The 14,815-nt window shown below is 41.1% G+C and overlaps 1 protein-coding gene across 1 annotated transcript in view; it reads right to left on the bottom strand.

Annotated features, from left to right (window-relative positions):
• Positions 1-9,835, bottom strand: part of SLC6A7 (solute carrier family 6 member 7) — a 40,053-nt gene extending 30,218 nt beyond the window's left edge. Inside the window, exons 1-2 of the mRNA XM_063292204.1 lie at positions 9,753-9,835; positions 8,650-8,910 (exon numbers count right to left, since the gene is read on the bottom strand). Coding sequence (XP_063148274.1) covers positions 8,650-8,682 — 33 coding nt within the window. The 5' untranslated portion in view covers positions 8,683-8,910; positions 9,753-9,835. The remainder of the gene's footprint in view (positions 1-8,649; positions 8,911-9,752) is intronic.
• Between the last annotated feature and the right edge of the window lie 4,980 nt (positions 9,836-14,815).

A 14,815-nucleotide genomic window follows, 5' to 3' on the forward strand; every position in this document is an offset into this window, starting at 1 on the left:
TTATAGAGCCTTCCAAGTGTATTACACTACACCTCAGGTAGCATCTTTGCCCTGTTTGTTAGAAATGCTGAGAAGTATAGTCCAACACCAGATTGCAAAAGGCTAATGTACCACGTTATTTTTTATATGGCTATATATGATTCATTCCTGGAATTTATGTGTTTAAGCCAGTGTTTCTCAACCTCAGCAACTAAGATCACCACCCATGCTGGCTGGGGAATTCTGGGAGTTGAAGTCCACACATCTTAAAGTTGATGAGGCTGGGAAACACTGGTTTAAGCCATGAAAAGTCTGAACAATGCATATGCATCTGAGCATGGATAGAATGTATCCCTGCATAACCACCGTCCATATTACAATCAAGTGCAAGTAAAGACCACCAGATTTAAGCAACGTAAATACTGATTGTCCCAAACTGTCAGCAGTGTCTGTGGGGCTGGCCTTAAAAATGTTGGAAGTTCTGGCAAATCCAGCATACCTCATTTGCATGTGAATTAATATGTAAATTAAGTTGTCCCACAATGCAACTCTGAGGAAGCTGTTTGTTGCCCCTCCCACTTCCTCTTTCTCTCTTCCTTCTTCTCCAGCAGAAGCAAGCACACAGATGTGTGCTGCTCTCCTCCATTCTGGGCACCATGTGGTGGGCCTGGAATTCCCCTTTCTTCCATGCAGCTCTTGGCAGCTGTAGGGCTGAGAGTTTAGGGCAAAAGTAAGTATTTTGAAAGAAAAGAACAAAGGAACCTCATCTTTTCCACCAAGATGGATGTAACAAAAGCAACAATAAAGTCAGTAAGTGTCATGAGTAAGGATGGCGAGCAGGGGGCTCCCATCCAGACTGTTAAGCGCATGCGTAGCACTGATTAATTGTTCAGCCATTCAAAGAGACACAGATCGGGACCGCCTTAACCCTTGGGAGTTATATGTCTGGGTTTTTCCCACGCTTCTTCAGTTTGTTAGGATTCCTGTTAAGTACTAGCAATAAATATTAGAGACCAGTTCATTGTCTCAGTGTGTTTCCTGGTTGTTAGGACAGTAAGATTCTTTTTTCTTTTTTTTACTTTACTTGAGCATGTAATTCTTTATGCCTGGGAGGGCTGAATGTGTAATATCCATAACCTGTATTTCTCTGGCATGCTCACTGAAGCTATTTTAAAGATAATCTTTTTCTGTGCCAGCTTCTCAGCTGTGTTTAAAGCTCTGCTCCATTTCAGTGGTTCTAGCAGGCCACTAAATTGGCTTTAAAAAAAAGGCAAGATGGCAGTCATGGCAGCATGATCCAAGCCCTGCCCTTTTGTATATTGGTTGATGTTGTGCACCGCAGATGTTGGATATAATGAAAAGATTGCAAATCCTTCATTTTTCAAATTGTTATTATTATACAGTATTTTTAATATCAGGGGTGAGGAGAGAACCTTGAGGCATTTTTTTTCCTGACTCAGGGTACTTGGCCACCTGACCTGGGTGGATTGTGGAAACATATTCCCAGCTGTGCCTCAGATAGGAAAGTGTCTTGGGGTTAAGCTGTGTTGTATTATGTTATGTACTATGCTTTCTTTAGAATACCTTTTAAAAATTGATCATTTTTTCCCTTCAGTTTACTTTAGAGGAAAGCTTGTAGTCCTGAAAACAAAGACCAGATCTTGAGTGATTCTTTCTCACTCACACACATCCACTGCTAGAAATAAAAAGGTGTGAGAAGTTTTCATTGGGGGCTGTAAAGATTATATGCTGTGTTTTCTCTCCTTTCTTTACTTGTGAAGGAAGGCACAGAGGAGAAAGGACTCAAGAATGGGGTCTCTCTGCAAAGAATTTCAGAAAGTCTGTAGTTGTTCCTTGGTAGTCTAGAAGATCTACCTAAGTTTTCTAGAAAGACTTCCAACAGAAAAAGTAAAAATAGGAAATGGGGGAAAAACTGTTGAAACTAAAAGCAGAGTGGGAGAAAGTGAGAAGCATTGGGACAGATGAAACAGTACCAGATATCTGACCTTGCAATTCATATGGAAGAGAAGAGAAGACATCTGGTGGGTTATTAAGCTGCACAAGGCATATGGCTTAGTGAATAAGGAGCTTCTGATTCTGGCTGAGATGAAGGGGGGGGGGTGCTATATACACCCAAATAAGTTTAAGGCATGAACCAACTTTCACTTCTTAAAATATTAATGTGGCAATAATACCTTCAGAGAATTAAATAGAACTCTGAAAATAGCCTGTCTTTCCATATGTTATGTATAATGAGTAAAATAAAAGGTAGGTGTTATTTTTTAAAGTAATCTTATTTGTTTTAAAACATAGACACATATAAAACAAAAGGCAACTGTTTTCATCTTCACATCATCTAGTCTTTCAAGTAATCTTTGCAACTTCTCTAGCCAAGCTAAATTAGATATGTCAATTACTTGACATAAAGCTGTAATACCATCTTTTCATATCTTTCCCAACTGAACTTCTTTTATGCTTATAAACTATGTTAATGATTCAGGAACAATGAACAGGTAAAACATGCAAATTTATTCAGTAGAGAGAGCAGTCATTCCCTCTGATTACCTGCCCAGGTCAACTGGCAGAAACCAAAGGCATCTTCCCATACTAGAGCCTTGACTCTGCATTCCTGGGTCTGGGGCAGTGTTTCCCAACCTTGACAACTGGAAGATGTGTGGACTTCAACTCCTAGAATTCCCCAGCCAGCCTTGGGAATTCTGTCTGGGGAATTCTGGGAGTTGAAGTCCACACATCTTCCAGTTGCCAAGGTTGAGAAACACTGATCTGGAGCTTCAAAACAGTTATTGTGAGGTGGGGTGGGTTACCACTAAAGGCAATCCCCATGTCAGCTGCCTAAAGCTTGTGGAGAAAAAGTGGGATGTAAATGTAACAGTAAACAAATCAACAAGTTCCAAAGGGGGCTACTTGTCTGGGAGCCTTGGGGAAGGCTCCATTTGTACAAATGGATATTAAGCGGGAATACAGTTTGTAGGAGGGAGGAACCAGTTCCTGGTTGTCTTAGAACCTGAGGTCATGGGGTATGACAAAAAAGCAAGTAATAGAAAATGGCCAGGGACCAAATATGGAAATCGTAATAGGCACTTGGTACATATGATGGGAAACTGCAACCTGCAGGGAAAAGGAGGCTACTGGATGGCTTCCCTTTCCTTTCGGTTGCAGTCTAATGGAGGAAGTCAAGGTAGCAGTTGATCTGGAATCAGCCACAGAGACCTGCCTGGAAGAAGGAGGGAGCCGATTCTTTCCCAGCTCTGTCTACCAGGCTATTCCAGGGGGCAGCAAGCTAGAATTAGAGGAGTAGTCATGGTCTGTGGAAATTCCACCTTACTGAGCAGATGCCCAAGTGACAGTCTGCCAATTCTGAAAGCATGCTGGCAAGTCTGAATGGCCAGCATACCACAGAGATACTGTTAATAGACTTTTTTTTTTACTTATTTATTTCATTTGTATACTGTTGAATCTGTATACAATTAAACAGTCCACTATGGGACATCATAGAACAATAAAATCAATTCATCCTGCTGCCTAATGGTTTGTCTTCCTTAGCTACCTGGGGTGATCTTAAGCACAGTATTAGAGCTACTGGTCCTGGTGGGTTTTGATGTTCATGTGGAGATCAGGAGCTGCACAAAGTTTCATGTTCTCTGTGACCACCGAGAACTTGCCTCAGAAAATGGATGTGGAGGTTAAAGCATTGTGTGTGCAGGTGGGCATTCCTGAGAGCAGGAATCTAACTTAAGGGAGCATTCATGAAGCAGGTTTTATAACTAAAACAGCAAGGAGGATATATTTACAAGAAATACATTACAGGGATAGGCACAGCTTAGCCCCTAGCTAACTACATCCTACCAAGGGGAGAATCAAAGAGTGTATGTGCAGAAAGAAATGTTTCTATATTAGCAGGCTCTTAGACAAAAAGTAGGTGGAGTGATAGACAAAGAGAGGAGCCAAAATAATTCCTAACTCTCCATCTCCATCCTCTTACCTCTTACCTGGTCAGTAGGTCATGAGGCCCTGAGGAGTCAATGCCATTAGATTAGGACCTCCAAGAATGGGAAGTCTATTCCTTTTGGGTTGTAGATACAAACCTCTGCAGGACTGAAGGATGTATTAAAACGATCCAGGCCAGGAGCCTGATGGTTCTGGATGTGCCTGGGGAATTACTTATACGTTGGTAATATAGCTGAAGCTCGGCTGATCTTTGGAATGCAGAGATGGTTTAGCTAGTTGGTACTAGTAAGTTCTTTCTTCCTTCTTGCAAAGTAAATCATCCCCTTGGTTTACTAGGGAACCAACAGAGAAGTGGAGGACCTCTTAGATAGATCAAACTGAACACAGAGTGAGATCTGTCAGAAAGCCCACTCAGAATCAGATTCTGTGGCTATGGGGGCAGTGAGGCATATTTACTTCTATGCCTCTATTGCATCCACACAGAACAGGCCAGCATTGTGTTTCGAACTAGGAGGTATCTGCTTCATGAAGGTGATGGAGGAACCTTTGGTGCCCCACTAAGAACAGTTTGCTTCTGCAGATAAATTCGTTTGGACTCCAGAGTTGGGGCAGATCATAGGGATGTAGCCTCAGCAGCTGCTTGTGTTATTTCAACAGTGTTCCGCTTGAGATGTAGACAGTATAGGAAGAGAGCTATCAATTTCTCCTTGCCCTCCAAGCTATCAGCCAAAATGGGACTAACTTTATGTTTATGGGAAGTCACTGGTGCTTACTTGTGGGTGGAAGGTGTTCTATCCTGCATAAAGAACCCATAAGTGGAGCACATGCAGAAGAGAGCACCCTCTTGGGTTCTCCCAAGCTATGGAAAGGACCCCCTCAGGAGTCATTCTTGGCCCTGCCTCAGCCCTTAAAAAATCCTTGAAGGCACAGTTCACCTGGCTTCTAATAGCCAAATAATCTTAGAGTCCACCTTACATGTTCTCTTTTGTTCTGTGATTCAAAATATTGTTAGCTGTCTCAAGAGCTTGTTTAAGCAGAAAGGCTACAAATAAATAGACAAATAAATTAAATAATAATACCTGTTAAAGATTTCCTGCAAAGAATACTGTTGAGACCCATAAAGTTTCCAAAACCTTAATATGGTAGGATTTACTTTACCATTACCAAATTACATATATTGTTTTCACTGCATGGGTAATATACTATGTAAACATAATTATTTTCTCAGTTTCTTGAGGCCACTTTAATGAATGGCTCAAATGTAGCATTATTGTGTATTGGGAGGAAACCATGATGATTAGATATTCACACCTCAGAGTCATAGTTGCATTCTTCTAATAAATATCATATAAATTTGTTTCTATTTTTTTAAAAAAATAAAGGGAATGGCAACAAGGTATGAGTCAATTCTTTATTGACATGTCTTTATTTTGCTAATTATGATTATTCCTTCTGTACATCTCTCAGAACAGATGGTGCTTCCAGACTAGGCTTTCCTTGTGCAATCACCATGCCTTTGTGGAATTTTTTATAGGCTATCCAGATGTCACTGCCTTCCATCCTTTCTTCTGCTGTTTAAATTTCCACCAAAAAAAAAAATGGTATAAGGAGGAAAGCATGGGATAGCTATACAGGGCATTTGGATTGGTAGCACCTGGACCTCCCTGCCTAAAACCACCTTTAGTTATTAGTAAAAACATTTTCTCATGCTAAGGGGAAAAAAATCTGTGTCACAACTGAGTCACAAGGTGCAGCTGGAAAAATCCACATACACTGCCTTTCTCAAATCAAAAGATGATGATGATGATGATGATGATGATGATGATGATGATGATGATTTTGCAGAAGTTTGGAGCGAGAACAACCCATTTTATATATTTTAATTAAATTTTCAATTAGATGTGAAAGAAATTACATTCACAGCAAAACGAGATCACATCAATTATTTCCCCAAGCACACATTGCTGGGAGAGGATCCTTATGTGTGGTTGTTTTTTTTTTTTTAATCATAACAAGAATAACTTATGATGGTTATTTCAACCTATTAATTCCAAGTATCCTATCACTCAGGCGCAGAAGCCACAAATTAGGAAATATAAAGGGGAAAAAATTCATAGAAGACATGGCTGAGTTTGGAGCTACCTTCTGTTAGCTAAGATCACGGGTCCATTCCTTTAAATATGTTTACAACAGCACCAGAGATTAGTGTTCCCCTAGAAAGGATTGTGTGTCCTACTGTTATAGAGAAGAAGCCCTTGTTTGAAGGCATCCCCTAGATGAAAGGGCTCCACTTCTGTTTTAAATAGAAAGATCCACAAGAAGGTGATCTGGGGCCTTCAAGTTGCCCATCAGTAGTACCATCTGGATAACAGATTGAGCAGGCACGCAGGCTGCCCAAACATTGTCTTCCCAATATGATGATATACATGGTTGTGTTTCTATTTATAAGACAGTAATTACTAAATTCGCATACATGCACACTCACACAAGCATGTAAATGCCTTATACAATTCAATTTTCTTTTGTCCTCTTTGGTGATGTGTTTTTTTCCTTACTTCCTTTGGGTGATACCTAAGGGATAATTTATGACATTCGATGCCTGTATCTGTGTCACCTATGCTCACCACCAAAGTAGAGAAAGTTCACAGCAGTAAATATCTTACAGATCAGATGGATCATGGCCAGCTGATTTATTCAAACTGTGCAACTGAGGCTGTGGATATCTCCATATTGTGTTAGCAAAATAATGTTCTTTGAGGAATGGCTGTGATGATTTACATCCCCACATCAGCTTACCCAGAAACAAGATAGTCCCTCCGGTCGGAGGAGATGGGCGGTGACAAATTTGATAAATAATAAATAAATAAATAAATATTCATTTTACTGCTCTCAAAATGCAGGGGCATCTGTGACAGAGATCACCATCTTGAATGTTTCTGGGGGAAAAAAGCCTCACTGTTTTATCAAAGCTTTAGTAAGCTTTGCTTTGCTTTGCCTGCTGCTTACCAGCTCCATGAGAGAGAGAAGGAGAGACTTTTGATGCCTGTAATCTCTGTCCAAAAGATAAACTTCAAACGAGATTACCTACAAATCTAATGAACATTAATAAATAGATGCTGGTCTTTGCATCTGGGATGGGCTGCCTTTGGATTGTACAACTGGATTTGTCCTGAAGTTCACAGGATGGAGACATGGAAGTCATTAGGGGGATAAAATTCATTTCAAGGATCAAGTAAATATATGAATTTATAACATTGTGAAATCTATACTGGCTGTGCCCTTGTCCAATTCTGTATGAAAATCTATATGAGAAATACTCTATCACTCCGGAATTCCAGGGGAGTAATTAACTAATCGAATACAATCTGGAACAATCAGAAATCAAAGATTGGTGTCCATATTTCTATATCTGTAGATGAAAAATCACAAGAAGCCAAGCTTGGTTTAAGTAGAACCAGATTGAACCAATAACAGATATTGCTTCAGGCTGTGATTTATTTATTTACTCTGAACACTTTTGGGTCACTTTGATCTTTTTGACTCTAAGCAGTGTTGTCCTCTTTTTTCTTCTCTGTCTCATACAAAATGTTTGCCCTACAATAAAACAACAGGTCTGAAATACAGTGCTCAGGAAAAGGAGCCCTGTTGCCGCTTTTGTTGATGGCATCACATCCATAGCCAAACATGTTCTCATTGCATAAATCCTCTCAGAAGACTTCAGGAATAGTCAATAACTTGGAAAGTTCTAGAATCTCTTTAGCTACAGACCTTTCTTCCCTTCTCAGAAAGAGGATACTGAATTGCCCCAAGTTTGTGTTATTTTTGGAAATGGACAGAGCCAACTTCTACTTGTCCACCATGGAAAAATTGAGCTTTATAATGAGTTGGAATCCTCAGACAACATGTTGTAGGTTGGTTCCTGGTGGACTCAGAATTTTGGGGATTTTTTGGGCAGGGGCTAGAAAGCAGAGGGGAGTCTCTGTGTAAGGAAACACAATGCCAAAGAAAAAAAAGAGGAAAAAGCCAACCAGACAACACAGGCCTTTGTGGGGGAGGGGGAGGATATGGAAGGACTCTGTAGACCTGTCCCAGTTTTCTGCTCCAGTACTTCCCAATTGCAGCAAGGCAAGCTGGGCACAACACAGTAATCCCTTCCATCTCTCTGCCTTATTCCATGACACTGTGCTCAGGGGCAGCTGTGACATATTGGATAAAGTGGAACAAAAGGACAGTAACTGATGCAAACATCTCTGAGCCTCACCCCAAAGCCCGTTGGCTCCAACTCTTGCCCACCCACCCTCCCTCCAACTAACCATATGAGTCACCCTGATGGAAACACCTGCTCCCTTTTAGAAAAAGCAGCTGCCTCTTGGGTTCGATGCAGCTGACTCCTTGTGAAGTGCGGGCGCTGAAGGAACTTGCTAATTATAAAGGGTGAGAAGAAGGGCTCATTACAAGATGGGAACTACCCACCCACCTCATCTGCTGCCATCAACCCAGGAGTAGAAAGCTCTATCTCTCCCAGGGGCAATACAGAAAAATCCTTTGGGATCTGGTTGCAGACAATGAACCCCTTGCAACACTTACCCAAGGCTGCCGTTCTGTCTCTCAGCCCCTTTGCTAGGAAAAAGCACCACCTGCTGCAGCTCCACCTCTGTGGCATCCCATGAAGTGTTTCCAGCACAGACTGCTGCCTCTTACCTTTTGAGCATGATGCTCCTGGCTATTCTTCATGGTAGAGTCTGGTTGCTATGCTCTCCCTGCCTGCGTGTGCACACTCCCTCTTCCACTTGTTCAAGAGACTGTCTTCTTCCTCTCCGCACAATGGGGAGGGCAGAAGGCAGCATCCAACAAAATAAGCAGATCAGTAAATATCCTCCTGGTTCTCTTTTCTGTCTCTTTCCAGATTGCTGCTTCTTGATGGAGTGTAACTGGCACAGTGAGAAGAGATGTTAACACTCTCTAGAATAAAGCAAAATGAGAGAGAGAGAGAGAGAGAGAGAGCTGCTGGGAAGGACTAGGAAGAACACAAGCTGGCTAGCATACAGGTTTGCTTAGTGTGAGATGGATATTACAGACTGTTAAACAGAAAGGGAGGCTGAGAGCCAATATCCCTACACTCAGGTCTGTGTTTTGGGGACTAAGAGATGTCTCTGGCTCTAGGGGAGCCCTTAGAAGAGGACTGATGCCTTCTCATGGGCTTTCCACAGTCACTTGCTTTGCTTCTGCTCAGCGAAATGAAAAGTTGGTTTTGATCCACCGAAGTCTTAGTTCACTCACACGTGCAAGCTATGATATCCAAGAGATCACTTGCTCTTCAGAACTGCAGTGAGCTCTAAACTAAACAATTGAAACTAAAACTGTAAAAGGAGGCAGGAAAGCTCTCGTTCCATCTGCATTTCTAAGTGAACCAATCTAATTTACTCCTCCCCAACTTAATATATAGATTAGAGTGTAGTTGCTCTTCCCACTGCATATTTTTACAGGTTTTCCAGTGCAGTTATTGAGTAAACAATGCATAAAAAAGAAAAGCTTTGGGGGGGAAATATATACAAATTTGTGAAGAGGGGATGCAAAACAGTTAAATAAGAATGTGGATATAGAACATTGTTTGTATATATTTTTGCAGAAAATAGGATGGAGAAGTTCTGATTGAACACATAGGAAATGACTGGAAAGAGACTGATCTTCCCTGTTATTTAGGAAAGCTTTCGGAAACCTTTAAAGATTTGGGTAGTGCAAAGTATTATAAAAGCCCTTTATCTGGTCTACAAGGAAACAAGAGTGTTCTGTGAATGTGTTACCTTTTCAAATTCAAGTTTCATTCAAAATGTTGATCATTGCACCTGAAGTTCACCGAAATAAAGATTCCTTATGATCAGATTTTTATTTACCGCAGAATGCTCATCATAAATAAAATAGCAATGGACACTGTCAACTCCCTACACTGCAATTTTCCTCAGCTCAACTTGACTGTAATCTGTTTCTTCTATGACCTATTTCTTCACTACCTGTATGGCTTTGTAAGAGTCGAACCAAAACAGATCACAGACTAGTTTGTCCATATTCTTTTATACACTGATAAAAAGATATGTAGATATGGTGATAGTGGTGCTCTTCCTTTATTACAAGAACAAGGCAGTTCTGCAAATAACAACCTAAAAGGAAGCAAGCCAAAACTCTACTTTTCTTCAGAAACCTTAAGGTGACATTTCCTCTCAATGTAATTCTACCACAACAGCCTTGTGATACCTCAAATGAGACTGGAGTGAGAGAGAGAGAGACTGGTTTAAAGTCACCCAGTAAAATAATTGGTCTGGTGGGATTCTGAACCTGGGTCTTCCTAGTCCCACTCCAAGACTATAATCATTATGTATTACATTGGCATAGTCACATCTCTGTAAAATTCCTTCCTCCTTCCCCTATTCTGAAGCATGGATGAAGTTGTTCTATCTCAATTCCAGGAGTTCTAGGGGGAATACATCACTTCAATGAATGTCATTCCCATGTGTAATTTACCCTTTCAGTTATACTTAGGAGGCATCCTAAGTGCCTCCAAAGTTAGGTCCACACGAGTTCTTAATGTAAAAGTGGAGCAAGGGCAGAGGGTGTGGGGTGGAGGGAGCAGTACAAGCTTCAGTGAAATAAATCATTAATGTACACACAGAAATTCTACAAAAAAATTGTTGTCAAATTGCAGAAATGTATGAGTTCTTAAAGAATTTGGGAGGATTCTGGTAGACCAAGACCTTGACATGTTTTTCAAGATAAAATCTGTCCTCCCACTGGCATTACATATGATCAGCATGAGAAACAGCTGATCACAATGAAAAGGCATCACAGCATTTACCAGAGTTTGTAATTGCCCATTCGGAGTAGACTGCCTGCAAAATCCTATCAAATATTTTGGGGCTGATCCCAGTAGTAGAAAGGGACATTCTGAATTCTGCCAAAATCATTCACTGAAGTTCATGAGAGGTATTGGGCCATATCAGCTCCCGCTATTGGACACAAATGCTACACTCTCCCTCATCATCAAGGATATTGCAATTATTTTTTAGGCTCGTTCAGCTCAGTTCCATCTTCATGAGTAGGAGTGACATAAACAAATGACAGGAAGGCAGAGGCTGCATGAATGCAAAGAAAAGCTTCTTAATAGTAAAAGCACTTTAATGAGAGTCCACTGGAGTTGGGTGGCCAATAAATTTAAAGCAGTAACAACAACAACAACAACAACATTAGTAGTAGTAGTGGAACTAATGACCTGGAGATTTGAGGGGCTCCTTTTGACCTGCAGCAGCTAGGCCACCATCTGTCAGGGATGCTTTAATAAGGAGTCTTCCACTGAGCAAGAAGCTGGACTTGATGGCTTAAGTGGTCATTTCCATTTACAAGTCTAGGATGGTTGCTATTAGTTGAATAGTTTTCATTCATCTGAGCAACCATTTGCCACTCAGGACCCTGACACTATCATCTTTGTGACCTGGGTGCCTTGCTTCACACTATGGCCCTAGTCACATGGAGGGCTCGGTTTTCTGTTCCCCTTCTCTCTGTCATGAGGGTTCTAGACTTTGCTATCCTGGATTATTCTATAGAAAGCATCCTTTTTAAAACACTTCATTTGTTGATTTCATAAAAATATTAATAGATCTGTTCAAGATCTATGCCATCTAAAATATACGGATGAGGGGGGGAAATGCACAGCAACAGACCTGAAATGCATACTGATTCATGGAGTTTGACTGAGCAGTGTTGGGTATTACTTGGTATAAAACTAGAAGTATTTCCAGAAATAACAGTCCACTTGAAACAGGGCCTTACTACAGGGACAGATAAAAGCACAGTTTTCTTAGGTCCTATTTTTCTTTCCTGCTTGCATCTCTTCAAAAGTTCCATTTTAAGCTCTGCAGTGTTATACCCTTTTCTCTAATAAGAGTGACACTGTACCTATTCACAGTTTACAATTAAATTGTAGCATCTTCTTCTTCTTGGTCAGTACTTGATATCCATGCTCCCCCTACTGGCAAAAGGTGAAAGAAGCAAGATTAGGATGGCACTTGGATGAATCCTGTTCTTGGATGCTGGTAGCTAGCTCCTGATTGCACCTTCTTTTAAGGATAAATGCATTTAATATACATTTTAAAAATGCAAAGCAAGTACAATAGACATCTAGATGTTTACAGGGAAGATTGACCAGAAAACTTAGCTAAGCTTTAATTTGCAATGTTTCTTCCCTTGATATGTCTCAGCAAGTAGCAGCCCCTAGCCAACCTTGGCTGATGTTAAAGAACTAAGAAGAGTTGGACCAACTTAGTACTTGGACAGAAGATGACCAGGAAATCTCAAGATTATTGGCTTAACCTAGAAAGAGAAAAAGCATCTTGGAAAATGGCAATGACAATCCACTTCTGTTTGTACTCAAGAAAACAGCATGAATATATTGAGACTGAGAGTGTGAAAAAAAAGAGGTGTGTGCATGAAATGGGCTACTGAGCTTCAACTGCCCGGTGTTAGCAAATGGCTTTGGATCCAACTGACTGAAATTAAGATTCCCCCCTATACAGCACTTACTCAGTGAAGGAAGGTGGTGTCTACTGTGAAAGTTGGTAGTGTAGAATTCAGGAGGAATGTTGCAATAAAAAAAATGGGAGTAGGAAACCAACAGTGAAGTTGCTGCCAGTTAATAAATGACAGAAACAAATGATACCCTTTTTTAGACACATCTGACAATGTAGCTGATCCAAGGCAAATTGGCATAGCTCAACTAAGCTCTTGGAAGTTCAGACATATGGAAAGATGCTTTAAGGCAAAAGCACCTGATCCCACTTCAGGTTTGAGTGAAGGTGGAGACTGAGGACTATTTTTATGATTGCTTTTCATCACTGTGCATACAGGCTTTGCGGTAACCACAAGGATCAGCCTGTCATTTCATGGACTTTTACCCTGCTGTGCAAACAAGCAAAGCTGGATAGAGTTTCGGTTGGAATTTCATCTTCTCAGCATAAGACAGGAGCTGCTTTGAAGCCAATGAATCCACATTTTCTTCGTTAGTTTTCTCAAGTCTCCTCTTTTATATCCATTTAATATTTTGTTAGCTGCCTACCAGCCTCCACGATTTGATGGCCTTCCAGATGAAACCGCCTCCAGTTCCTAGACTTTCATACCGTTATGGGGTTGGCTGGGAATTCTGAGGGTTGTTATCTAGCAATATTGGAAAGGGCCAGCTTTTATGGAATGATGTGTGGAATTGTTCCTCCTATCCATTAGTTTGTCCCACCTTTTATCTCCACTTCACCATTATCCTTACCCTGGGAAGCTTTTGAATGATGCATGTAGTTTTCACACCCGCTTTATCACTTGCCTAAGATCACATTTTGATAGGTGGTTTCTAGAAAAATGTCACCACGAAGTAGAAAATAATATGTCATCTGGGAGAAAGGCAGAAGAACAAAGAAAAAATGATAAAGTAGCAGTTAGTAACTGAAGGCCTTGGAGGCTGATCTGGACACCAGCATAGCTTCTAATCTCAGAGGATTAAGCATGCACCAAGGGACAAGTAGGTACAGGCAGGCAATTTTCCCAGAGCCTTTTCCTTGTGTAGGATAGGAGTTAGGCAGAATCAATGAGGTTCAGTTCAAAATATATTTTCTGCTGTTAAATACGAGTTGCTGACTGGGCTCATACAACCTTTGAAAATACCCTTTTCAGAAGCAGAGATGGGCTGTTGCTAATATATTAATTCACCAGGCAATGTCATGAGTCCTACTATCTAAGAAGGTGAAAGTGAGGGGGAAATAGGCTCATTCCAAAACATTTCTGGTCTGTTTCTGTTCCATTAATAGCAGCTTGATTTGCAGATGGTTTTTTTTTCCTTTTGGAAAAATCATTTTTGCATGCCCCAAAGGTGATGTGCTACCATGGGAATCACTTCACAAGAACCTTGGGATGAGTTGGGTTGAAGCAGAAAGACTGACCAAGGATCACCCAGGAATTTCTGTCACCGTCCAGAGAACTGACCTTACAGCCTAGATATCTTGAGCCCAAGTTCAACCTTCCTCAGTGTGAATGGGCAGCCTGGAGCCCTGGGACGACAGGCAGCCCTTTACCACCAGCAGAGGGACCCAAGGGGCTGTGAGGAAGTCAATCCACTTTCCCTAAAACTAGCAGGAAAATGATCACTGATTTCCTGTTGCCAATAAGTGAGCTGGTTTATTACCTGATAAACTGGCTGCTTGAGAAGTAGATTCCTACTTTCCCCACTACTAATAGCAGTTAAAAATTCCCAATCCTTGGCAGAACATTAAAAGAAAGAGGAAGTCAGCACTGTTTTTCCTGCTTCAGATCATGAGAAGAAAAAGATGGCAGGGGAATGAAATGTGAGTAGAATAAGTGGGTGAGAATGGGAGCACTGCATGCAATTGGACATGCCTGCTTGTGTGGTCCTTGCCTGGCCATTCTTTCACAATCCATGCATCTCTAGCGGTTGAAAAATTTGTCCACCCACACACTATGCTATGTTGGCTCCCCATACTTGCAACAGTATGGAAATACCACCACCTACAAGACTGGCAGGAAAAAAAATGGCCATGTCAGTGGTATCTTTCTGTGAGGGGAATTCCCAGAGCTCAGATATTTTTCTCCCTTCCTCCCTTCTGGTGCTTGTTTCCCCCATCTGCTCGTAAAATGGTCCGGGGCAAGAAGATACTAGCTGCTTGATAGGTATGGCTTTTTCATCAACATGAACCCATAAGAATCCCAAAGAAGACTCATACAGATTGTCATTTCCTTATGGTTGCTTCTGTCATAGAAAAGAAAAAGGATATTTGCAAGGAAAGAAAGGATAAAGGAAGGCTCTGGACTGGTCAAA

The sequence above is a fragment of the Candoia aspera genome, chromosome 2, assembly GCF_035149785.1.
Source record: "Candoia aspera isolate rCanAsp1 chromosome 2, rCanAsp1.hap2, whole genome shotgun sequence".
Classification (NCBI taxonomy): domain Eukaryota; kingdom Metazoa; phylum Chordata; class Lepidosauria; order Squamata; family Boidae; genus Candoia; species Candoia aspera.